Here is a 24,932-nt window from a genome sequence, read left to right on the forward strand (position 1 = left end):
ATGAGCAGTCGGGTTGCTCCGGGCCGCCGCCAGTGGTCAGCGCGGAGCGGCCGCCTCACATGAGCCGCCTGCAGCCAGAGCGCGTGCCCGACGCGCTGGAGATGGGCGCGCGGCCCGGCCTCGGTCACACACGGGGGGGTGCGCGCGAGAGGCGCGGAGAACACTAACCCCCCCAGCGCCGAGGTGCGCGTGGAGAACTCGTGGCAGAGGGGGGAGGGGGCAGCGGCGCCAGGTGCACGCGGAGTATCGGCCTGAACAGAGGGGCCCAGGGACCAGTCAGTCTCGCGGCAGGACCTGAAAGCGATTGAAACGCGCTACTGGTGGGCACGTGGCGGATAACAGGGTTAAGGGAGAGGGTGGCGTTCCAAGCCCACCCTTCCTGGCATGGGAGCGGCTCAGTGCGCTGCTGTTCTTCCCTCCCCGCCATCCCAGGCTGGAGCTGCATCGTGGCAAACTACCCTTGTCTGGATGGCTCTACCCCTACTTCTCCCATTGGCCAGGGATTGCATCCATTGGGGTCTGCAGGGGGCCATCTTCCCCTTGCTCCCCCATGGGAACTGCCCCAGGTAAGCACACTGCACTGAGTCCACTCATGTACCCCAAACTCCTTGGCCCCAGCCACACGCCATAGCCCTGAGCCCTCCTTCCTGCACCCACTCTCCTGCCTCAACCTGTAGCCCTTTCCTACACACTCAATGCCTGATTTGTTTTATCCAGTCACAAAGCCTGGAAGGCCCCACAAAAGTCTAATAGCTCTGGGGCTCCAGATGAGTTAATCCAGCCTCATTGAAGAATAGCCAACAAGGATTTCTCAAGAACAAATTATACCATGTCAGTTGCAACTGTTTTTGGGGGGGCAGGTTTTTATGCCTCTTAAATGGGGGAAGCAGTAGATAAAGTCTCTTAAAAAAGCCACAACAATATATTGGGACAGTTCCACATGGCATAGACAGACTAGCTAAATGAGGTCTAGATGAAATTCAGGTACAAACTGGGTGAGAGGCCTATTCTCCAAATAGAATCATAGAGCTGGAAGAGACCTGAGGAGATCATCAAGTCCAGCCCCCTGCCCAAAGCAGGACCAATCCCAACTAAATCAATCCAGCCAGGGCTTTGTCAAGCTGAGACTTAAAAGCCTAGGGATGGAGATTCCACCACCTCCCTAAGTAACCCATTCCAGTACTCACCACCCTCCTAGTGAAGTAGTTTTTCCTAATATCCAACATTGACCTGTCAGCCGATGGTCAGGGTAGTGCATGTGTGTGTGTTACACCTGAGTCTTCAACTGCAGAGACACAAGGCCCCATCGCAGTGGGCAGTCTAGGTGAGACTGACGGGCGCCCCGAAGAGTTTAACATCCGTGTCTTTACCGCTAGGATTGGGATCCCTTCGCGACGGGCAGCCAACAGGCCGACAGATGCCCCAGAGTTTACAGGGAGAGCCTATTACACCTCAGACTTTGACTGCTAGGATACACGATCCCTTCGCAGTGGGCAGCCTGGGGAGGCTGAGAGATGCCCCAACGGATCTGTCCCCTGGAAGTGACATGATCCATCACTCAAGCTCTCCCAATATCTGTCCCTTATGACTGGCTGGAGTTCTTTTTAAAGTTGTGCTTGGTTCCGTTACAGGAACTGAAGGAGTCAGGTCACAGCTTAAACAGTTACTATTTTATTGTTACAGGGTAAACTTAGCTGTTAAATGCTACTACTGTGTTACAGATAACACAGCCACTACAAAGGACAGGACAGAAATTACACTGATAAGTCATTTACAGGTACCATGAAACCCTTTTGGTTCTCTGAGCTCTTGCAAAATAGACACCTAGCAGGTATATATGCATGCAAAATAGACACCTAGCAGGTATATATTCTCACCCCTGCGTTCCAAACTTGGCATGGCCAAGATGGGGTTCATGTCTGGCTACAACCTCCCCCACCATAACTTGAGACCATTGCTCCTTGTTCACTACTGTGAACAAACAGCCTCTCTCCATCCTCTTTGAGACCTCCCTTCAGGAAGTTGAAGGCTGCTATCAAATCCCCCCTTGCTCTTCTCTTCTGCAGACTAAACAAACCCAAATCCCTCTGTCTCTCCTCACAGGTCATGCAATCCAGCCCCCTAATCATTTTGGTTGCCCTCCGCTGGACTGTCTCCAATGCATACACATCCTTTCTGTAAATACTTATAAGTAGTTTGCTGTCAAGCTGGAGGAAGGTTCTAGTCTGTTCTTTCAGGAGTCAGTTTTGGATTCAGTGTTAAGTCAATACAGTGAAGTCGAAACTACATTTATAAAGCTGTGGAAGAGGCCACCGACAGGATGAGAATTCAAGAGGATTCTTGCAGATTGGAGAATCTCTGAAATCAACAAGATGAAATCCAATCAAAGCAAGTGTGACAAAGACCAGGCAGAGTCTAGTCTAGAATGGGTGATCCCTGCTCTTCCAAAAGCTGCTTGTATGACCAGTCGCTTTAGGTGAGTCATTTGGGGTCTGTCCCTTAGCTCTCCATCTGTCAACTATTGGGGTCTGTCCCTTAGCTTCCCATCTGTCAACTAGAGATGCCTCACTCCTATGAGGTCAGGATAAATTAATTACTCATCTCACAGTGTTTATGGTATTAAGTACCAAGTACTTAGATAGAATGAGCTATACTGAATGATCATCCAGCACTATCTCTGGAAAGCAGTTTGTTTTGAGCCAGCACAACTCAGTAACAAGTCTTAAATTGATACAGATTACACACAGATTTCAAACTGCTCTAATCTCTGGAGTCCCACTTTAAGTGGAATATAGAATATAATATTGAGAGAGTGAAGGGAGGAGTAACAATGCAGATGAGGCTGATGAAATATTACAAAGGTTTAATATTTACTAAAGTCTAATTATTGGATCTTAATAGAGGATATATCACTGAAATATTACATTTTTTAGTTACAGTTAGAGACTAATTCACAATCTTAAGAAAATGCTATCCTTGATAATTTAGTGATTTAGAGCAAGATTTCAGGGGAATTTCATTCCGCTAAATAGTGATTCAGAAAACATTATAATTGATCTTATTGCTAGAAAAACCTCTCTTCTCAGCCCTACTCTGTATGGCCCATCTTGAGCTTTTGCTATTAAGTATCAGTACACTAGTGGTATGTAAATTGCATATCTTATTTTGAGTTAATTTTGAAATAGAGTGCTACTCTGAAATGTCCCTAATCCTTGTGGAACAAGGTTTACAGAGATGTTGGAATTGTGAGCCCATTATATTTGGAAATAATGGTCTTGCTCAAAAGACACAAAATAGCTATTTTGGGATGCTTCCGGAATCCCAAAATAGGTCCACAGTATAGCCTAGTAGATTCCAGTGAGGGACAATTCACATTCGCAGGAGATGTGAAGATAATGTAACAAATAGAGGTTCTTATTAGAAAATTACATTTATTAACAGCTCTTTTAAGCAGTCACTCACTCCTAGCTATTTTTAATAAATTTGTCTCATTTTCATTGTAGTATCTTGGTTGAGATCAGTGATGTGTGTGAAGGAAACCCCCCCCCCCCCCCGAGAGATTTGCATATTACATAGCATTGTGGTCTGGTAACTTTGGTTGCCAATTAACACCCAGTTCTATGCTACAATTCAGCTTTTCCCTGAAGACTGTTACAGCAGATGGTCTGGAGAAACCTTTCAAAAGTTAACGTCCTGAATCAAACTTTAGCCTCTGGCTGTTACTGAATTTTGTAGATGTGGGGCTGTGGGAGAAATCCTGATGTTTATTGTGTATCTGCCTGCTATATTTGACTTGGATTATCCCCCACCTCAGATTTCTTTCACCAATTTTACATTCAACTTGGCCACAATGATGTTTGAGTTTGCTCAACTTGGGAGAAGCACAAATCATTTAGCTCCCTGGCATCACAACTCAACTGTTGGTATATTGCAAGAAGCTATGTGCTGGTGGCTGTACCAGGGACACACATGTAAGAGGGGGTCCCCATGCCAGAGTGAGCTCTCAAGAAGCAGGAACCAGAGCTTCATTAGCTCTTGGGTGGACTTAAAAGCATTCAGGTGTCACATGAATCTTATTGCTGTTCATCCCATCATGTAGGCTTCCACACTTACGGAGAATCCTAGGGGACAGTGATATGGAGAGGTATAATATGTGGGGAGTGACAGTCAATAGGGGAATCTCCCTTTGCACTAGGGGGGATGAGTGTATGACCTATCTCTCTACCATTGAGAAACCAAAAGCCCTTGAATCTTGGAGTGGGGTGAAATGTCTGATTCAAATCTGGATCAGATTTTTATGGCTAAGGAACATATCTGCTCCAAGAAATATGAAGTACCTCTGCTGATTTCCTTTTGCCACAAGAGGGAACCATTTCAGTTCTTATAAGAAATTGGCAAATTATCAAGTTTAAGAATTGAATTAAAAAAAAAAAAAAAAAAAAGTACAGTATTTTGATGGTTAGCCAGGCACCTGGGTGTTCATTTGAATCATTCAATAGGTTTCCTATTGCCTTTAAACCAAAATAGGCAAATTAATTTATTATTTCACAGTCATATGCTTATATTTTAAAAAGTGTCATTGGAAGAGCTAAAGCTACTGAGTTTAAAATATATTTTAGTTAGCGTGTATTGCCAGAACATGTACTTACACATCCAAAATTATTTAAACAGTTTAAGACTACTTTCAAAGACAGACCCGGTACTCAAATATTGTACAAAGGGTTAACTCTACTACTAAGATTGTTATTTACTGAAGTTACCTTTGCAGGGCAATTTTATATTTTCAGTTTCAATGGAAATCTTCCTCTCCCTTTCATTGCTCTGATATCAAAGTCAGACTAAGAGAGGAACTTGGAGATAGTTATTGTAAGAGACTAGACTAGTTGCCAGGAGGATGGAGAGTGAACAGCACTGCAGTGTAACTGCAAAGACTCAGTGCTTCTGCTGAGTCACCACATCACTGCTCCTCCTGGAACTCTGCCCTGCCTCCTCTGCAGCTCTGAGGTAGACTATATAAAATCCATATGAATAAAGAAAACAACTGCAGAGAGATGGAGGGGGGGGGGGGGGGAGAGGAAGGAGGAGAGAAATCTTGTCATCCTGCAAAAAGACTCATCAGGATACTGCAAGACATCTACCCTTGGAAAAAATTGAGATTCAAGCTGACATTTCAGATTAAATATTTAAAAGAAGGCAAATAGAAGAACTCAAATGGAGATACAAGGAAATAAATTTGTCCTTGACTATGAAGGTTTCCACCTTCATACGCATACTTTACTCTGAGTTATGTATACTGGTTGGTATAAGTTTAGCCTTCACTTGGCTAATTTAAGTAATTACTAGTCTACACCAATTATATTATTCTAGCTCAGCTAACTCACATCTCAGAATTACCTGAATATTTGCTATAGGCCCAACAATCTGAGCCTATACATCTACTCTGTCATTTAAATCAAAGTACTAAAGCAAGACCACACTTGCCCATATGATGTGGCTTGAGTCCTATTACTTAAGGATTTTGAAGGTTCTCATTTTAAGTCAAGTCTTGTATTTAGGTGTAAGGCCACTCCCAAACCAAAGTCTTGTCTGCTCTGATCCAAGTAGAGAAACATACTATTTTGAGCATGCCAAAAATGTGTGTAAATAGCCAAATGCTACAGCTAGTGTATTCTTCGAAATTCAGGACTGCTTAAAATGTGAGGCTTTGGAGAATTACTACTAAGGGCTTGTCTCGACTCTCTTGGAGATCAATCTCCCGGGTCTAGTAAGGGCCCACTAAATCAGCCGCTGATGGCACCCCCTGTCGACTCTGGTAATTCACCAACTTGCAGCAAGTAATCGAAGTAGACAGGAGAGTTTCTCCTGCCCGCTTCCTGCAGTGGAGACGCCATGGAAACAACCTAGGGTACATCAACCACAGCTATGTTATTCATGTAGCTGGAGTTGCATATACAGATTGTCCCCAAGTTACAAACGCATACATTTACGACTGTTCATATTTACGACCAACCTCCTATACAGCTGGAACCCAAGTTACGAATGAAATCCACATTTACCAACAGCACGGCCATATGTCAGTGAATGTGTTCATAAGTCGGATTACATCGAGTTACGACCAAGTGCTTGGAACGTAACTCATTTGTAAGTCTGTACTTGGTCAACATTCTTCCTTAGTGTAAACCTGGCCTAAGGAAGGCCATTTGCTGCTGTGAGTAAATGGTTAACAAATGCTATCACAACACCTGTATGGCCAATACAAACCAAAACACCTTGAATATGCCTCATGTTACTAGAAAGCAAACCTGTACACAGTACGCTGAAAACACTAGTCAAGGCCTATTTGGCCATGTGTCCAGATCTCACACGAAGGATGTCAATATCTGCATGCAAGAGAAGTTTCATCTTCTGTAGCCTTTTTTTTTTAATTGGCATGGAAGCAGAAGCTGCAATTCTCTCCCACAAAATCTGAGAAAAGTAAAACCTGGGAAGTTACATGCCAGTCTTATCCATCTTTATTTCTAATAGGGAGGTAAAAATCCTGATTCATCAGTTAACCCATTGAACATTAATTGATTGAACCTTAGAGGAACCCAAGGAGGATCCAATCTGGGGACCACTCCAGCCTGGCTGGAGCAGCCTCCAGACCCCTCTGCTCAGGGCCCCAGAGCAACCCCTGACCTGCAGCACAGAGGAGTCTCCTGTCCATGACAAGCGGGGAGCTGCTCCAGCCCCCATGCGTTACCTGTTAACCAGAACCAGTAACCATTACTTGTTTAGGATGAGGCTGACTGAGTAACCAGTTAACTATTACATTACTGGGATGTGAAAGGTTATTCATCTCTGTGCCTGGCAATTTGGCACTGGATGTGTTTTTTATTCATGAACTGTTCTTTGCTCTTCTGTGTGAGTTGTACCTCTTTCTTTATATTTCCCCTCTTCCAAACTTACACTCTTCCCTCCATGCAAGACATACAATAGTACTTGTATGGGTTGCACAAATTGATTGAATTTACTCTTCTTTTCATCAATCATGTCTAGTTACTCCAAGTGGTAGCCTAATAGATTTTTATACTGTTGAATAGCTTCCCAAGCAAAGCGGTGGGCACCTCTTCACAAGAAGTTTTAAACAATAGATTGGACCAAGCACTGTATATGTGCACATGCACAGAAATATCATTTTTATGGGTCCCATGCATATACCAGAACTCAGGCATAGGTGCAAGCCAAAAAAGCAAGTGACAAAACCAATATATTGAACCTACATCTTACATAGAAGTTAGTCTGACTAGGATATTTTTATCATTAATGGATTGCACTAGTAACTTCATGGATTGTCAAATAACATTTCAGATACTTGTTAGTACTGTCACGTCAAGAACCAGCACAATTGGTACCAAATTAACATGTTTAGATTCTGAAATCCTTTGCATAGAACAGGGCAGCAACAACACTATATGCTTCCTCTCATTTTCATACTAATGGCTCAACCCTGTTCTGGAAGGACTACCCATAGAGTGAGGTGATAATTCCATTTCTGTGATCTAGATCATTGGACTCTGTTGCCACACACAAGGTAAAAGTTAAGTGTCTCTTTCAATGGGCACTATTGACTAGGAACTCAATTTTAAAATGCTAATTTGTTTCTCAGAGATAACACAACATCCACTGAAGGGACACAACTCTCATTTCCAGCCTGGGCCAGGTTAAGCCAGCGACCTAAAAAAAGTCAAAGATTACATGCCTCTAATTCCACTCATTTAAATCAGTCAAGTCATTCTAGTATAGCCCATGGGTCTAATCAGGCAACTGAAGCAAGAATTAGTCCTAACCCTATTACCGATCCCCCAAGCCATCCAGAGATTGTGACCTTGTATTCATTCAAGAGCTTGTTTAAATATATAAGGGGATTTACTAAACATCAAGGCTACATCTAGACTACAGCCTGTAAAAGGGATGTAAATTAGACGTATCGCAATTGCTAATGAAGCAGGGATTTAAATCTCCCCCACTTCATTAGCATAAAAATGGCTGCCGCTTTTTTTCGGTACGGAGCTTTGCCGGAAAAAAGCGCCAGTCTAGACCCTGATCTTGTGGAAAATAAATCCTTTTCCAAAAGATCCCTGCTTCATTAGCAATTGCGATACGTCTAATTTACATCCCTTTTTACGAAAAAGGGATGTAGTCTAGACGTAGCCCAAGATTCAGCCAGTGAACAGTTTTAGTTAAACTACTCATGGTAATAATTGTTGCTGTACTAATTGAAAGACTTCTTCAATCCCAACAGATTTATTACCTAGTTTAGTGCAAGAAATCCAGTTATATTTAGCAGCCTTCATAAGAATCACATTCCTTCCAACATGTCTTACTGGCCCCAAACAGTGCAAAGTGAATTGAAAGCAACAAGAAAAAGAAATGCTAAACTGGATTTGAACAACTCTCATTCACAACATTCAAGTGTAATCTTCACACTGTTCATGTGTAAAGGCATGCTTTGAAAGATTCCACACTATTTTTTTCCAGCAAAGTAACAAACACAGTCATATTGCATTACCTCTAGTCCCACTGAAGTCTGTAACACTTTTGAAAGTCATACCCTTAGGAGTCCAGCACATATCTGCTATACTACCAGGGCCATATTTGTCCCTGGTATAAACTCCCCACAAATTTCTACCGAGATCTAAAAGAAGGAGTTTTAGAACACCCAAATTGCTTGCACTCTTCTACATTTGTTTTGAAAAGTGTAACATTTTAAAAACCAATATTTCAGTGTTTTCACCATCAAGGTTGTATTAAATGAACTCGTGTCTATGCTGAATAGGCCTGTTTTTTCCCTCCGACATGCTAAGCATCCATAGGAGTCAGTGGGATTTGGAAGTGCTCAGTAACCATTTTACAGCAATTGCCAGCAGAGGTAACAGCTTTGTAAATGCTGCTGTAGACAGAGCACAGACTCTAAGCAAGTTTCCATGACCTGATGGTAAAACAATACTCAAGTTTTTCCTGATAGTGGAGGGTGTCAGCAACTGTGCATTTGCACCACTGCTAATAGTTTCTGAATAGCAGTAATAAATCAATATTTGTATGTCTGTAGCACCTTACGGCCAACTTGGGGCCTATTTTGCTAGGTATTGTACAAACACAGATGTGAGTAATCTCTTTCGGACAAGGATGATATTTGCAAATATAGAGGTACACTATAGGTTTGTCTATACTAGAATCCATTGGATGTTGTAGTTTAGATGAACTAGAAACAATACTCAAGCATTATTATTGAGCAAAGACAGGTAATTAAATGGGGAATAAAGACACCTGACTTGTACCAAATTAGAGGGCAGAATTTTTCCAAAATGGACACCTGCAAGTGTCAGAGCTCAAAAAAAGATATTCTTACTAGAGATGGCCCAAAGCCACAACCCATTTATCAGACACTGATGCTTTGTCTAGTTGGGTATCATTGAGAGAGAGCTAAATTACCTCTGGTTTTGGTTATGTTAACCAGACCCATTTTCCTTCTGGTTTTACCTGTCCTGGTCTTCACCTTCCTTTCACCCCCCAAATATTAGTCCTCCCTAACATGGAGCTCCCCAGTTCTCATTCCTATCGGTCATCAAATATTCAGGTCCAAGATTCACTCTGAAAATAACCAAAACATGATCTCTCCTTCTGTGGTTTTTTTAGTTGCTGCTTCCCCCAAAATAGACTAAAATCTGTGTTAGAGATTGATTCCTGTCAAAGGATGGAATCTCACTCTCTGTGCCATTAGCCCACCCCAAAATAGAACCAGAAAACATTCTTCCCCCTTTCTAGGACATAAACTTAAATGAAACCTCCCCATATCCAGGATACAAACAACCATATTAAAAATCTCACCATTCTGCCACTCAAACAGGCTCCAAAACTAAGTCCTCCTTGATAATCTCAGGATGACATCTTTTCCTTCTCAGAGCTGGGGATGGATGGAGGTTAGCCTCATGTTTTCCTTATGTTAAGGGTGTCAGCTGCAGCTGGGAGATTAATGAGTCTCAGCTGCAACTGTTCCACAGTAATTTAACCCCTTCATGTCTGATTTCAAACCTCAGCAGATGAGATTTGGGGATTTAGGATCCACTTAAAAGCCCACATCCCAGAGACTTCCCAAATACCCAGATGGACAGTACAGCTTAGCATGGCCTCTTTTTTCCTTCTCCAACTTTCACCTCTTTACCTTACTCTCTTGTTTTCTCTCAAGCTGTCTTTAAGTGGGGAGAGAAAGGGAATTTAACTGTATCTGCAGAGATTTCTTCAGTTAGGGATAGATTCCTTCCTAGACAGGAGGGCTAGTGTAACAATAATAGGCATGGAAAATCTGTTGTATCCTGAGAGCTAGCTAGTCTTTACTTTGCCATTGAAAAGAGGCAACACTGGCCTAGCAGAGGTTAGATGCACATTTCTTATCGATTCTAACTGATTCTGGCTAATATGATCTGACCCAAGGCAGGGGAAGGTGGGACTAGACCTCATGACCCTGTCCTTCCTAGGCAAGCACCCTATCTAACTGATTCTGGCTGATATGCTTCTAGTTAGCTGAGAGGAATGAATTAAGGAAAATAAAGTGAGGAAAGCATTGAAAACAACAAACACAGTATGTGGTTAAGATGGACAAGTCATAGAATTGTTGTTGAAAGACACATGCTGAGTGCTTATGAATATACTTGATCTCACTATCTTAAATAGATAATATGATTTATGAAAATAATCTGGTATATTTCAAATATATTCTAAAATGTACTATGTTTTTATATGGAATTCTTAAGCAATAAAGGCTCAATCCTGCAAAATGCAAAACAATTCTTCCAAGATGCCTATATTTTGAGTCTGATAATGTAAAGTGTGGAGAACTCTTAAAACAAATTACTTCATTAGGAATTCCATGTACCCAGCACCTTTCAGGATCGGGCCTTTTGTAAACAAATTGGCACTCTTAAAGGACCCACATTGCTTCCCACAGCTCCCCTTGGCTGCAGACAGTGAACCAGAGCCAAGGGGAGCTTCAAGGCTCCGTGGCCACGGCGCCAGTCAGCAACTTTCTCAAAGTGTTTTCATGGGCCATTTTGAGAAACACTGATCTACATGATGCCAAGAATTACCCTAGTCATTTTAGGAATAAAACCATAGAGGTTTATTAACAAAACAGCTCAGTGGTTTAATACATACAAATAGGCATTAAGCCCAGACCCACATCAAAGATAAGTGGGTCTCAGACATTGTAAAACTTTCTACATGTGGACAAGGGGGATTCACTGCATATAACTTACTTAGATTTCCAGAAAGCCTTTGACAAGGTCCCTCACCAAAGGCTCTTAAGCAAAGTAAGCTGTCATGGGATAAGAGAGAAGGTCCACTCGTGACTGATAACTGGCTTAAAGATAGGAAACAAGAGGTAGGAATAATAACTCAGTTTTCAGAATGGAAAGAGGTAACTAGTGGTGTCCCACAGCAGTCCATACTGAGACCAGTCCTATTCAATATATTCATAAATGATCTGGAGAAAGGGGGAAACAGTGAGGTGACAAATTTTGCAGATGATACCAAACTGCCCAAGATAATAAAGTTCAAAGCTGTGAAGAGCTTCAAAAGGATATCACAAAACTAGGTGACCGGGCAACAAAATGGCAGATGAATTTTAATGTTGATAAATGCAAAGTAACGCATATTGAAAAACATATTCCCAACTATACATATAAAATGATGGGGACTAAATTAGCTATTAGCACTCAAGGGAGAGATCTTGGAGTCATTGTGGATAGCTCTCTGAAAATACCACTCAATGTGCAGCAAGAGTCAAAAAAGAAAGCAGAATGTTAGGAATCATTAAGAAAGGGATAGAACAGTGTTTCTTAAACTGTGTTCCATGGCACACTGGTGTGCTGCCAGGCAGTCGGAGGTGTGCTGCGGAGAACAACAGAGTTCAAGATGGCCTCTCTTAAAGTGGCAGGCAACTTTTTTTTTGTTTAAAAAAAAAACAAAAAAAACCAGAGTCCCCCCAACTCTCCCTCCCACCCCGACCTTTTTTTTTTTTTTGGCTCAACAAAAAATCCTTGGTGTTCTTCATAAAAAAAAATAAGACAGAGAATATCTTAATGTATATAAATCTATGGCACACCCACATCTTGAATACTATGTGCAGATATGGTCACCTCATCTCAAAAAAGATATCTTGGCACTGGAAAGTGTTCAGAAAAGGGCAACAAAATTATTACGGATATGGAATGACTGCCATATGAGGAGAGATGAATAAGACTGGGACTTTTCAGCTTGGAAAAGATGACTAAGGGGAGAATATAAGAGGTCTATAAAATCGTGACAGGTGTGGAAAAAATGAATAAAGAAGAGTTATTTAGTACTTTATGTAGCAGATTTAAAACGAACAAAAGGAAGTACTTCACACAACGTACTATCAACCTGTAGAATTCCTTGACAGAGAGTATGTTGTAAAGTCCAAGACTATAACAGGGCTCAAAAAAGAGCTAGATAAATTCATGGAAGATTTGTCATTGGATTGGCCAAGGTGGGCAGGAATGCTGTGCCTCGTCCTTGTCGGAAGTTGGGAATAGGTGGCAAGGGGTGGATCACTTAATGATTACCTGTTCTGTTCATTCCCTCTGGCATTTGCCACTGTCAGAAGATGGGATACTAGGCTACATGGACTTTTGGTCTGATTCAGTATGGCTGGTCTCATGTGCATTACTCACTCTGTTGCAGCATAGAACTAAAGACCAGACAAAATTAGTGAACCCAGAAACCTCTCAGGAACAAGGAGCCTCAGGTGTACATGCCACCACTGGATCAGGTCACTATGGGATTGATTCCAGAGCTGCTTGATTACATGAATAGGTAGGTGTCTTCTCTGATGTTACTACAAAAGAGCAGAAAATGCCTCTAGGGAGGACAACAACCACTACATTGTGCTGAAACCTTATTTAATCTGTTACCAGGAAGATTTTCTTCCAGGCAGATTTTCTTCCAAAGTCAGATGACCTTTTCCAAGTTTTGCTGCCTCTGTCTCTGTTACTAGGCAGAACCCTTTAAGCATATTCTATCAAAATAAGGAATGACGAAAGGGTGCCAAATCACACAACAAGAATGTGCAATCATATGAAGGGTGTCAAATAACAGAACAAAAATGGCAGGTAATTCCTGACAGACCTCGGACTTAAAGACATGCCAACATGTCCATCCTATGCTTTGCAGACTTTCTGACTATGATCTGCAAATACTACAAAAAAATTACAAAATAAACACTACAAAATAACAGGGCAGGGAGGGCAAACCTGTGGCTCTTGAGCCACATGCAGCTCTTTGCTCACAGAAATGAGGCTCTCAGGGTTACAGCTCATTCGGAGCCACATGCCCGCTGTGTGCACGTGCTCTAGTTCCTGGAGGGAGAAGTGTGTGGCTGTGGCAGCTCCGGTGAGACCCAGGCATTGGGTTAGAATGGGAGGGGCCAGGGTGCCTGGCTCTGGGGGGCGGTGGGAGAGGACATTGGGTTGGGGGTGCCTGGCTCTGGGGGAGGGATGTGTGGCTCTTTGCACTACTATCCACAGCTCTTTTGGCTCTTTGTGTCTAACTGGTTGGCCATCCCTGTAATAGGGCTTGGCCCCAAGTCATAGTGGGTGGGACTCAGACTCTGGCCCATTCACCTAGTGGGCCCTAGGACCTAGGCCTTGCATGCTTGCTGACACAAGTCAGGGTGATCTTCCTAAGGGGGAAGAAGGGGTTAAGGTCAACCAGAGTCAGAGCCCAGTGGTACAAAGTTTAGTGTGCAATGTAAACAGACCCTTAATTTATGTTTCACCCCCAAAACAGCCCATCTAGTAGCACAGTGCTCCCTAGCACCATTCTAGGCATTGGTTCCATAATGAAGTAAAGGGAAAAGTGCCTTCTGTTGATTTTCCCTGTAGGAAATAGGTCTTCCTGTGGGGTCTTCCATTCAAATACTCCCTGACCTTGCTTACGCTGTGAAAGCTGACAAATACTTCACAAAGCTGTAAGGCTCTTATAGACGTGCCTACAATAGTCTTAATTTTCAGCTCTTCTGGAGGGTCAGTTCTTTCATGATGTGTTTCTATGGGAGTAACACAATGAAAGGCACCAATAAAGGGCAATAGCTTATCTGTGTAGTTCTTGCTGCAGAATAAATGACTGCACATTTGAAAGGCTATCCTGTTGGGCTGAGCGTACTGGATGCCTAAGAAAAAAAATTGCTTCTGGTATATCTCACAGATTAATTCTAATGTCATTAATTCTAATGTCAAGGACCTTTGACAATAGTGTATTTGACTCATACTCACTTTTTATAGGGGCCCAAATTCTGACACAATGAGGCACATAGCCAAACAGTCAAGAGGAGAGTGAAAGACAACGTGGACTTGGTCCAGAGAGAGAGCTGATGGTTTTCTTTCACAGTTATCAGCCAAAAATTGATCACAAAGATTTATGGGAGGCAGCTGTTTTGGGAATGAATCACAATAATTTGAAGGGGGAAGGGCAGGGAAGGCCTCTTGGATTTCTCCAGCCTCCTTTCATCTTCTAATGCTTTTGAAAGGCCTATAGTGAGACCTTCCATTACTAGTACCCCCCTCCTCCACTATAGGTTGCTTAGTCAAAGTTAATGGAGCCCTGGAGCTGCAGTACACAATATCATGCCTGAGAATAGGCATGGGAACTGAAAAGGGCTGGTGGAGAAGGTAAGGCTGTGGTTTATATAATTTTTCTGCACCATTCTGGGAGTTCATGGCTTTTTTAGGTATATAATATATGATAAGGAAGGATGAGATTGAGGTGTTATGGAGTGTGCATGAGAAGGACATTAAAGATAATGTAGATATTACCCAAAACCTAAATGAATACATTGTCTCACTTTTCAATGAGGATGATAAGATGGATCATGGAAATAAAGGCAGGATGGCTGATGGAAATCATTGTGGAGAAATGGAAGTTGCCATATTTGTGGTGGAAGAAAAACATAAAGATTTTAATGAGCTGAAAGCAAAGAAACTGGATAATTTCCATCCCACAGTACTGAAAGAACTGGCACGTGAGATTCCTAGTGCAGTAGGAAAGGCTTTCAATAATTCTGTATTTGAGGGTAAAACAGTATGACTGGGAATTGCTAATATCGTATATATGTAGGAACCGGGAAAAGTAAACTGGTCAATTACAAACCTGGTAATCTGACTGCAGCAGCTTTTTAGACCAAATTTTGAAGGAAAGAATAATTACAGTAATGGAAGTAAATGGAAAAGAGGATGTAATGCAACATGGGTTTATCAAAGATTGATTGGACCACATTAACCTGATTCTTTAGTGACAGAACTGGGATGAACTTCAATGGTATAAAGTCATAGGATCACATAATAAGAATTTCTGCAATAAGATGGGCGCTCATCAATAAAAGGCAGTAGAGGGAGAGACTTGGTGTATTGGTCTATCACAAGATGACCATGAGCCACCAATGTAATGTGTCTGTCAAAAGAGAAAAAGCAGTCCCAAGACATATTAGGTGAGAGATTTCCAATAAAGAGAGAGAGAGAATGCAGTTGTACCAGTCACTGGTCAGACTTAATTTGAAATACTTTGTACAGTTCTGCCATCCATTTTTTAAAAGATGAATGCAAACTGGAAAGAGAAGGCAGAGAAGGGCCACTAGAATGATCAGAGGATTGGCAGACCTGTTTTAAGAGAGGAGATTGGAAGAGCTTAGCTTGTTTAGCCTAGCAAAACAAAGGCAGGGTGATTAATCTCAATAATAATAATGGGGTAAATACCAGGGAGGGTGAAGAGTTATTTAAGCTCAAGGTCAACATTGACACAAGAACAAATGGTGATAAACTGGCTGTGAACAAATTCAAGCTGGAAATTAGGAGGTTTCTGACTATCGTTGGGGTGAGGTTCTGAAACAACCTCCTAATAGGAATTGTGAGCGCAAGCAGGTTAATTAGTTTTAGGAGAGAGCTGGACACATTTATGAGTGTGGCTATGACAGGGTTGCTTGTGACCATACGGGGCAGGGCTCAGTGGCCCTAAGGATGCTCTTGCAGTTATGTCTTAACCCTCAGGACTTCAGCCAGCAAGGAAGAAATCTTCTTCCTTTTTTTGGTCTCCTTCCTCTAAAGCATCATTAATGATCAGATCTGTAACTGGGACCCTGGAAGGGGGCCAGTTCGCTGAGATACCACCCAGCTTTCACTCTCTCAGATCCTTTTAGTTGGCTGGTCCTTGTTCATGTGCTCAATGTTTTATTATCATATATGATATTCAACCCAGGTCAGATTGGCTGTGACCTTGGGAGTCATTTATCTTCTGCAGCATAGGGCATGGTTCATGTGCTAGGATCATAAATTCTCTCCCTAATGCACATAATAGTTTAGTTTCCTATGAGTTATAATACTTTGCTCCAATTGTGGTTGTTGGGTTTAGCATGCGGGTGCTAGGTGATTTGGTAATATGCAATACAAAAGAGGTCAGACTAGATGATCTGGTGGTTCTTTCTGGCATTAAATTCTCTGTAAGACCCACAGAGCAACTGGGGCGGGGAGTCACTTTGTGTGATGTGTTGTGCTAGACTCCCCCCATCCCTCATTCAACTTGGTTACTATGGCATTAACTTTGTGGAAATGAGAGGCATGTGCATAATCCTTTTGTGTGTATGTGTGTTATGCTATTGATTAAATAATAAATTCCCTGTCTGAGATTGAACATTAACTTGGGTTTTCCCTTGTTGCCTGACCATTGCTCCTTTCTTTCCTTTTTTTATTGCATTATTTTATAGTAACTCAGTAAATATTTAATCTATAAAATATAAAATAGCAATAAAATCAGTGGCAGAACTCACATTCATCTTATTTGGATTGTATGTTAAAATCAATAACATAATAAGAGTGCAGGGTTTCTTTTAGTGCACAAACAGAACCCCTAAGTATCATAATGGTTCCTTATGAGTGTAGCTTATATGAAAGGGTTGCTTAAAGACTTTGAATCAGTGAGTTTGTCTACACTTAACGTGTACACTAGCATGATTTTCCGAAAAAACACTTTTTGCGGAAGAGTGTCCGTGGCAAATCTAGATGCAGTTTTCCGCAAAAAAGCCCCGATTGCCATTTTCGCGATCGGGGCTTTTTTGCGGAAAACAGTACTATGCTGTCTATACTGGCCCTTTTGCGCAAAAGTCTTTCGGAAAAAGACTTTTGCCCGAACGGGAGCAGCATAGTATTTTTGGAAAAGCACTGACGATCTTACATGAGATCATCAGTGCTTTTCCGGAAATTCAAGCAGCTAGTGTAGACAGCTGGCAAGTTTTTCCGGAAAAGCGTCTGATTTTCCGGAAAAACTTGCCAGTCTAGACATAGCCTTACAGCGCTGTAGTGGCATAGCCACACTGATGCAGCTGGGCCACTGTAATGCTTTGTGAAGACTCTGCGTATGCTGATGGGAGAGCGTGTTCTATATTCGGTGTAGAAAGTCCAGATTCCGGTATAGAATCTCTCCTGTTGACAAAACTCTTGTCTACACTGGGAGTTAGGTAGGCATAACCGTGCCATTTATAGCCCTGAGCGATATAGTTATGCTGACAGAAGTTTGTAGTGTAGACAAAAGCTATGAATGGAGGGGGTGTTAATGGAACTTTTCATCTTGATTGGTCCCTTGAAATATGTTTTAATTTCTTATGCTAAACAATCTGTTCTACTTTATATTTAACTGTGACACTCTGAGTAAGTTTCCTAGCCCTGAAGAAGAGCTCTGTGTAGTCTTCAAAGCTTGTCTCTCTCACCAACAGAAGTTGATCCAATAAAAGATATTACCTCAACCACCCTAATTCTCCCTGGCTACGTCTACACTGGCCCCTTCTTCGGAAGGGGCATGCTAATTTTGAAAGTGGGAATAGGGAAATCCGCGGGGGATTTAAATATCCCCCGCGGGATTTAAATAAACATGTCCACCGCTTTTTTTCCGGCTTGGGGAAAAGCCGGAAAAAAGCGTCTAGACTGGCCCGATCCTCCGGAATAAAGCCCTATTCTGGAGGATCTCTTATTGTTATACTTCAAAGTAGGAATAAGAGATCCTCTGGAATAGGGCTTTATTCCGGAGGATCGGGCCAGTCTAGACGCTTTTTTCCGGCTTTTCCCCAAGCCGGAAAAAAAGCGGCGGACATGTTTATTTAAATCCCGCGGGGGATGTTTAAATCCCCCGCGGATTTCCCTATTCCCACTTTCAAAATTAGCATGCCCCTTCCGAAGAAGGGGCCAGTGTAGACGTAGCCCCTGAGTGTATAAATCACATATGAAATGAAAAATTTTGCATGTGAAATCAAATAACTCAGAAGTGAAGTGGTTAAGGAAGGGATTTTTTTTTTTTTTGATAATGGAACACAGGGATTTAACCATATAACTCCTATTAATGTTAATAGGAGTTAAGCAGCTAAATCTCTGTGGAACAAGCTGGCTGTGTCTACACTGGCACGTTCTTGCGCGAAACAGCTGCTCTTGCGCAAAAGCATGCCTCCTGTCTACACTGGCTGCGCGTTCTTCCACAAGTAAACTGACGTTGTACTGTAGAAAATCAGGGCTTCTTGCGCTAGAACTCTGACCCTCCCTCTCAGGAAGAAGCCCTCTTGCACAAGTCTTCTTGCACAAGAGGCCAGTGTAGACAGGCAGCCAAGAGATTTTGTGCAAGAACCGTCCAAACAGGAAAAAAGCCAAGTGACGGCCTGGATGCTCCATACTCGCACTCACAGTTCCTTACTATCTGGTAACCCGAGCCCCCTTAAAGGCACATGCAGCCTGCTGAGGCCATGCAGCAGCAGCACCTCTGCCACCCAGCTCTCCCGAGTGGCTCTGCTTTGCTGCAGCCACCGGCACCACCGGGATGGCCGCTCCAGGAGGGCACCAGCAACCCGCACCCTCTATGCAGGAGGCCCCAAGGGGCACAAAGAGGCATGCCCCGTCCTGGTCCCCAGCCTAGATCAAGGCCCTGCTGGACCTCTGGGCTGACGAGGAGGCCCTCCATGACATGACGCCCACATCCTACAACACTGTGGCCTGTTTCGCAGGTGCCTGGGGGGAGAGGAGTTGGGAACGTCACTCAGGCAGCACAAGCTGCACGCTGTGTAGAGCCGCATCAACCAGGGCAGCAGGAGGTAGGCCGTGTCCCCCACAACACATATTGGCATGGGCATGTCCCCAACAGTAAATTCCCTCTGGGGGAAGAAAGTGCCTGCCTCCAGCCTGCGAAACAGGCCACAGTGTTGTAGGATGTGGGCGTCATGTGCCCTGTCGGACCATTCTGCATAAATATCCATGAAGCAGCCACAGTGGTCCACGAGGGCCTGGAGCATGATGGAAAAGTACCCCTTGCAGTTGATGAAATGGGCCGCTCGATGCTCCAGGGCACGGACGGGGATGTGGGTTGCATCCAGGGCTCCCCCACAGTTGGGGAACCCCAGGGCAGCGAAGTCGGCCACCGTTGCGTCCACGTCCTGCAGGCAGATGACTTGCTGGAGAAGGACATCGTTGATGGTGTGGATGACCTGAAGAAGGGTGCACAGAAACACAGGGGAACGCATCACATAAGGCAGGGTGAGTGTATGCTCCCTTGGGGGTGCCCACCCCCCTATGATGCCCTCTGTCCTCACACACACCAGGGCCCCCTCGCCCCACCTGACCAGCAGGCCTGTGCGAGGGAGGGATGGCCCAAACCCCTGGGTGATGGGGCATCCCCCACTCTCCCCATTCCCCCAGCCTGGAGTCTTCCTTTCCCCTGGGCATGGAGTACAGCACTCTTCCCCCTCCCCCCCAAGGACTTACCTGCATCACGACGGCACCGACGGTGGATCTGCCCACCCTGAACTAGTGTGCCACCGATCGGTAGCTGTCCGGGGTGGCCAGCTTCCACATAGCGATGGCGACCCTCTTGTCCACGGGGATGGGGGCCCGCAGCCGGGTGGTGTGTCTCTGGAGCGCAGGAGTGAGCCAGGCGCATAGCTCCATGAACGTCTGCTTTCACATTTGAAAGTTCCGGAGCCAGTGCTGGTCGTCCCATTGCCCCAGGACCAGCCAGTCCTACCAGTTGGTACTGGTGTCCAGTCTCCACAATGGCCTCTCCACAGTGGGGTGGGGCTGCCACAGGGACACCACCGCATCCGCGGTGAGGGAGTCCAGAGCGACCTCTGTGTCTGTCCTGGAGGAGGAGTGTAGCATCATGGAGCAGCAGCTGCCGGCACTCCAAGATGTCCAGGTGGGGCCAGAGCAGGCACAGGGCCACCCCTGGCTCCATGGCACAGCAAAAGAGGTGAAGGCAAAAAAATGACCAAAAGGCACTAAGGCACAAGCTGTGGTGTCCAAAAAGGCAGAGGGAAACCACAACTGGAAACTGCTATGGCTGTCAGTCCCTGCAAGAGGTCCTAAAGCTCGCAGCAGGAGAGAAACGGCTATCCAGGGAGATCCCTTTAAGCACATGTCTCAAAAGAGCTCCAGCCCTGCCCCCAAAAAGTCCTGGTGCCCTTTTGCCCTCTGCCAAGTAGTTCCGGGCTCATGCTTTTGCGCAAAAGTGTCCCGCCAATGTAGATGCTCTCTTGCGCAAAAGCGCATGGCTCTGACAATGCGCCGTGGCCAATGTAGACTCTTTCTTGCGCAAGTACTTTAACGCAAGAACTCTTGTGCGAAACAGTACTTGCATGAGAACACACCAGTGTAGACATAGACATTGAGTATTAACCCCTTATAATCTAATCTTGTCTCCTAAAGGAGCAAGACAGTGCAGTAACAACCTTGACTATCTGGCAATGTTTTGGATTAAAAATCTGACCTAGAAAATCCTGGTAAGTGCATATCTAATAATGATTTCTCCATTAGTCAATTACTCTGGGGTTAATTGGTTTCCTTCATAGAAGTGCTTTATTCTTTGGTAATACTATTGCAGTTTTTAGCTTATTAACACCATATTTTTTCAGAAATTATTCTCTGAAATGCCTTTTGAGGCATATGGATCAATAACACAGCCTTAGCACACTGAGCGATATTGTCTTAAGTTTTCTTGAAGCCTGCATCAGTCTATCTGTATCCATCTGTTGTTTCTAGCCTTAGAATAGATTGTTTGAGGCAGGGTCCATCCTTTTGTTCTCTGTATAGTTCCTTGGCCAAAGGGGTCCTTGTCATGACTAGGGCTGCCAGGCATAATGGCAATACTACTACTGGAACAAAAATGGGTTTCCAATGGGATGTAGTGTTGCTGATTGATGAGGATGTGTGCTATTTGGATAAATATGTGGTGTGTGACATTGATATCTAGTACTTGTTACAGTTAATGCAATTTTATTTCTTCATATAACATTTTCTGCTTCCATTTATTAAGCCATAGATTTTTGAACATAGAATTGCTTTTCATTTTGTTGCTCTATCTGTGAAAGAAAATTTAGAGTATATTAATATCTTAACTCCCTGTGTCAAAGAAGTTTGGATCCCTCTTCAGTAGAGCCAACTGTTGGAGTAGTTAAGGAATATAGGAAAGTACTGAAAGATATACAAACCTGGCTTTTGAAGTTGGGCAGCAGGGCCGGATTGGAAAGGAGTTTTTGGGGCTGCAGCCTCAGGCCAACGGGGGCCCCCATAGAAAGTGCATATCTTGAAAAGGGGCTGAGGGACACAGCTCCGTGCACTGTAATTCCTCCTCCCTTGCTGGGCTGGAGCTACAAGCAGCGGGTGGGAAGCTCCATCCACATTTTTTCTTCACATGCACGCTTCACCCACCACAACTCCCATTGGCCAGGAATCATGGCCAATGGGAGCTGCCAGGCATGGTGCCTGCAGAGGAGCGCAGAGCAATGCACAGAGGTACTTGCTCCCTTCTCAGTGTCTGCAACACCAAATGGGAGCTAAACCAGATAAGTGCCCGGCACCCCTAATCCCTGAGCCCCTTCCCACACCCTAACTCCCTCCCAGACCCACCTCCTACCCTGAGCCCCCATCCTGCACTCCAAACCCCTTGGCCTCAACCTACAGCCCTCTCCTTCACTCAAAACTTCTCATGGTTGGTCCTACCTCAGAGCCTAGGGAGCCCCACAAAATCTAGCCCTAGGCACCTAGATGAGTTAATCTGGCTTTATTAGGCTGTAATGTATCCTATCACTTTAAATAGCCTGCTCCACTTGGGATCTATCCTGAGCAAAGAAAGTTGTCATGGAAACCTCAATTGGATAATTAGTATCCAATCTGAGTAATAGCATCCAGAGGATTGTGCAATCAGGTGGCCATTTAGGCTTATTTTAGAAGGCCTTGGTTTTCTTCAGGGTGAAAAAGAGCAGAATCAGTTGATTAAAAAAGGTTTCTCTATGAGAATATTATATGAGCTATAAATATATTTTTATTTCTGTCAGAGGCATTTGGCAGTATGAGACACTAAATTGTTCCACTGTGGAAAGTGCAGCTTTGTTCTAAAGCTTTTTAGAGCAGCTCTCTTATGGAAGTGAGGAAAAGCTTTGTTCTGTACTTTATTCTTGCTATAAATTCTTCTTATCTAACATATAATTTCCACTCCATTCCATTATCTGATGTCACAGTAATTTACATCAAAATTGTTTTATACAGTAGATTGTATGATAAGTGACCCTGTTTAATTTGAATATTTCACAGTTCAAATACAAAGTGCTGAAATTATCAACTACCGGTGGCTAAATATATTTAAATAATGTTATTTCAATGCATTCTGTGTCACAGGATGGTTATTTTGAGACTTTATATGGTCCTCTGAATCAGGGACTATTTTGGTTATGCAAAGATGTTAAAACTCCAGAATCTCACAAATTTCCATGATGTAATTTTTAGAACAATTGGCTAATTTCTGCATATTCTCATGTTGTTCTTCCAGCAGACACCAGATGGTGGTAGAGAAGAAATGAATGTTGAGGATCTTTGCTAACTGGATGCTAGGGGTCTGATTTGCACCATCTTTACACTGTATATAGTTTTTCACACCTCTGCCAAATAAATCACTAACAATATAGAATTCTCCACTAATTTACCCTGCTGGTTGTATTTTACACCAACATTGCACAAATGCAAATGGCTACACAACTGCAAGGTAGTGGTGAATCAGACACTACATAGTGTTGGTAAATGAGAATTTGCCTTATCACCTGGAGAGCTTCAAAATTGCTGGCTGCTGTTTAGATGTTCAAACCAATCTGTTCTCATGTTATTTGCTATATACAACATTGTTCACAAGTTTTTGGAGGTGAAACACTGACAAAATGCAAGTGTCGCTTTATATAGAGTCAGATTTTCAAATGGACAGCTTTTCTTTTGCAGCTGCCAAGTAAGTGCCTACTACTGCTCAGCTGAGAGAATATATTAGGATACTTGAACCTCTTACTGGGTCTGCACATCCTAAACTCAAAACTCTGGTCATCTGAAGAAGTGGGCTGTGCCCACAAAAGCTCATGATATCATCTATATGTTTTGGTATTCTATCAAGTGCTACCAGAACAGTTTTTGTTTTTTAAGTTTATCCTCTTACTTTCTGTTGGGAGCAAGACTTTGGTACCTAGAGATGAAATACTCTAACTTTGCCATATATGCAGATATAAATATTGTGGAATGGTGGAGCTCAGCATCCTATAACACAAACATTTGGACAGAGTGAAGAAGGGAACTACTTTAATCTGCCTAGGTAATCATGCTCAGGATAGGATGGTCACTGAAACTGAGCTGTCACTGGTCAAAGGTGGAGATGCCACCACAATGTCAGCTGTCTCTCCTTTCTTTTGAGGAAAGTGTGATCTTCATGTGGACAGATTCTTCTGTATGGAGGTATAATAGGTCACTGTATATGATGCAGCCACCTAATGTAAATTTATTTGTAAGATCCCTGTGCAACTATGGAATCTGATGGAAGTTTAGCCCTTGATATCACTAGGAGCTGGGTTGGGAATCTGTCCCTTTTACCCTTAAATTATCAGAGAGAGAAAGTTCTTATTTTGTATCATGCTACATAGTTTCTTGCTCCACCAAAGATAGTGTATGACCACCAACCATATTAGGATGTTACTTGGCAAATGAGTCAACATGATGTACAAATGGAGAATCAAGGATTTGCCACAGTGTGAATGTGGAGACATCCATAAGGATGAACACATGTGAAAAAATGCCCCATATTTCATTTCCAGGATGTAAATTGTAACACATGTCAGTAGCCATATCAATATTAATAGTATTTAAATAGATCTATACACTACTGTAGTGACATAATTTTTAATTTCTTCGTATTTTTAATTATTTTTTAAAGGTTTGGAACATGTTTTCTTATGGACTTATAATCCTAGAGAAAGATGTCTTCTGTTGATCTACAAAGTTAAGTTCCATGCCATCCTATGCTTTATGAAAATTGGATTATGAATATGCATAATTTTATGCAAAATTAATCATGTAACATATCCGTTTTAAAGTTATAGTCTGCTGAATGTGTATATTTTATTTCTGTATATGTATCATTTTTGTATGTGAAGTTAGAAATATGATGTGTGAATATGGTTTTGATTTTAAATGTGCTAATGAGGGCCATTGGTGGTACATTAGGAATCTAATGGCTCAGTACTTAAACCAATGACCCGTGAATGGTTTTACTGTGGTCCTAGAAAGACATGTGACCACGCCACCTGGTACTGCAATCAATGTTGAATCTTGTATTTTTCTATGGGGATGATGTGACTGAACAAAGGGTTCCCACCCTGAGGAAAGTCTATTTAAGGAATGGAAAGCAATCAGGTCTTTGTGTTCAGCTGGCCTTTGAAACTGTCTCACCCACCCTCTGAGGATATACATGAAGAAACCTGAAAACAAAGGACTCTAAAAAAACTCTGGAAAAAAAGCTGTAGTCCCAGGCCAGAGTAAAGATAAATTCTA

General features: G+C 43.0%; 1 protein-coding gene and 1 long non-coding RNA gene across 2 annotated transcripts in view; one reads left to right on the forward strand and one right to left on the reverse strand.

Moving 5' to 3' along the window:
* The window catches only part of HPF1 (histone PARylation factor 1), a 29,497-nt gene extending 19,504 nt beyond the window's left edge, over positions 1-9,993 (reverse strand). Inside the window, exon 1 of the mRNA XM_006111675.3 lies at positions 9,871-9,993. Within this exon, the coding sequence (XP_006111737.1) occupies positions 9,871-9,873 (3 nt within the window). The 5' untranslated portion in view covers positions 9,874-9,993. The remainder of the gene's footprint in view (positions 1-9,870) is intronic.
* On the forward strand, positions 111-24,395 carry LOC142829621 (uncharacterized). Its single transcript, XR_012904211.1, has 3 exons — positions 111-320; positions 12,742-12,873; positions 24,316-24,395. It is a non-coding gene; the product is annotated as an uncharacterized LOC142829621 (long non-coding RNA).
* Positions 24,396-24,932: the final 537 nt, after the last annotated feature.

This window comes from Pelodiscus sinensis, chromosome 5 (genome assembly GCF_049634645.1).
Source record: "Pelodiscus sinensis isolate JC-2024 chromosome 5, ASM4963464v1, whole genome shotgun sequence".
Classification (NCBI taxonomy): domain Eukaryota; kingdom Metazoa; phylum Chordata; order Testudines; family Trionychidae; genus Pelodiscus; species Pelodiscus sinensis.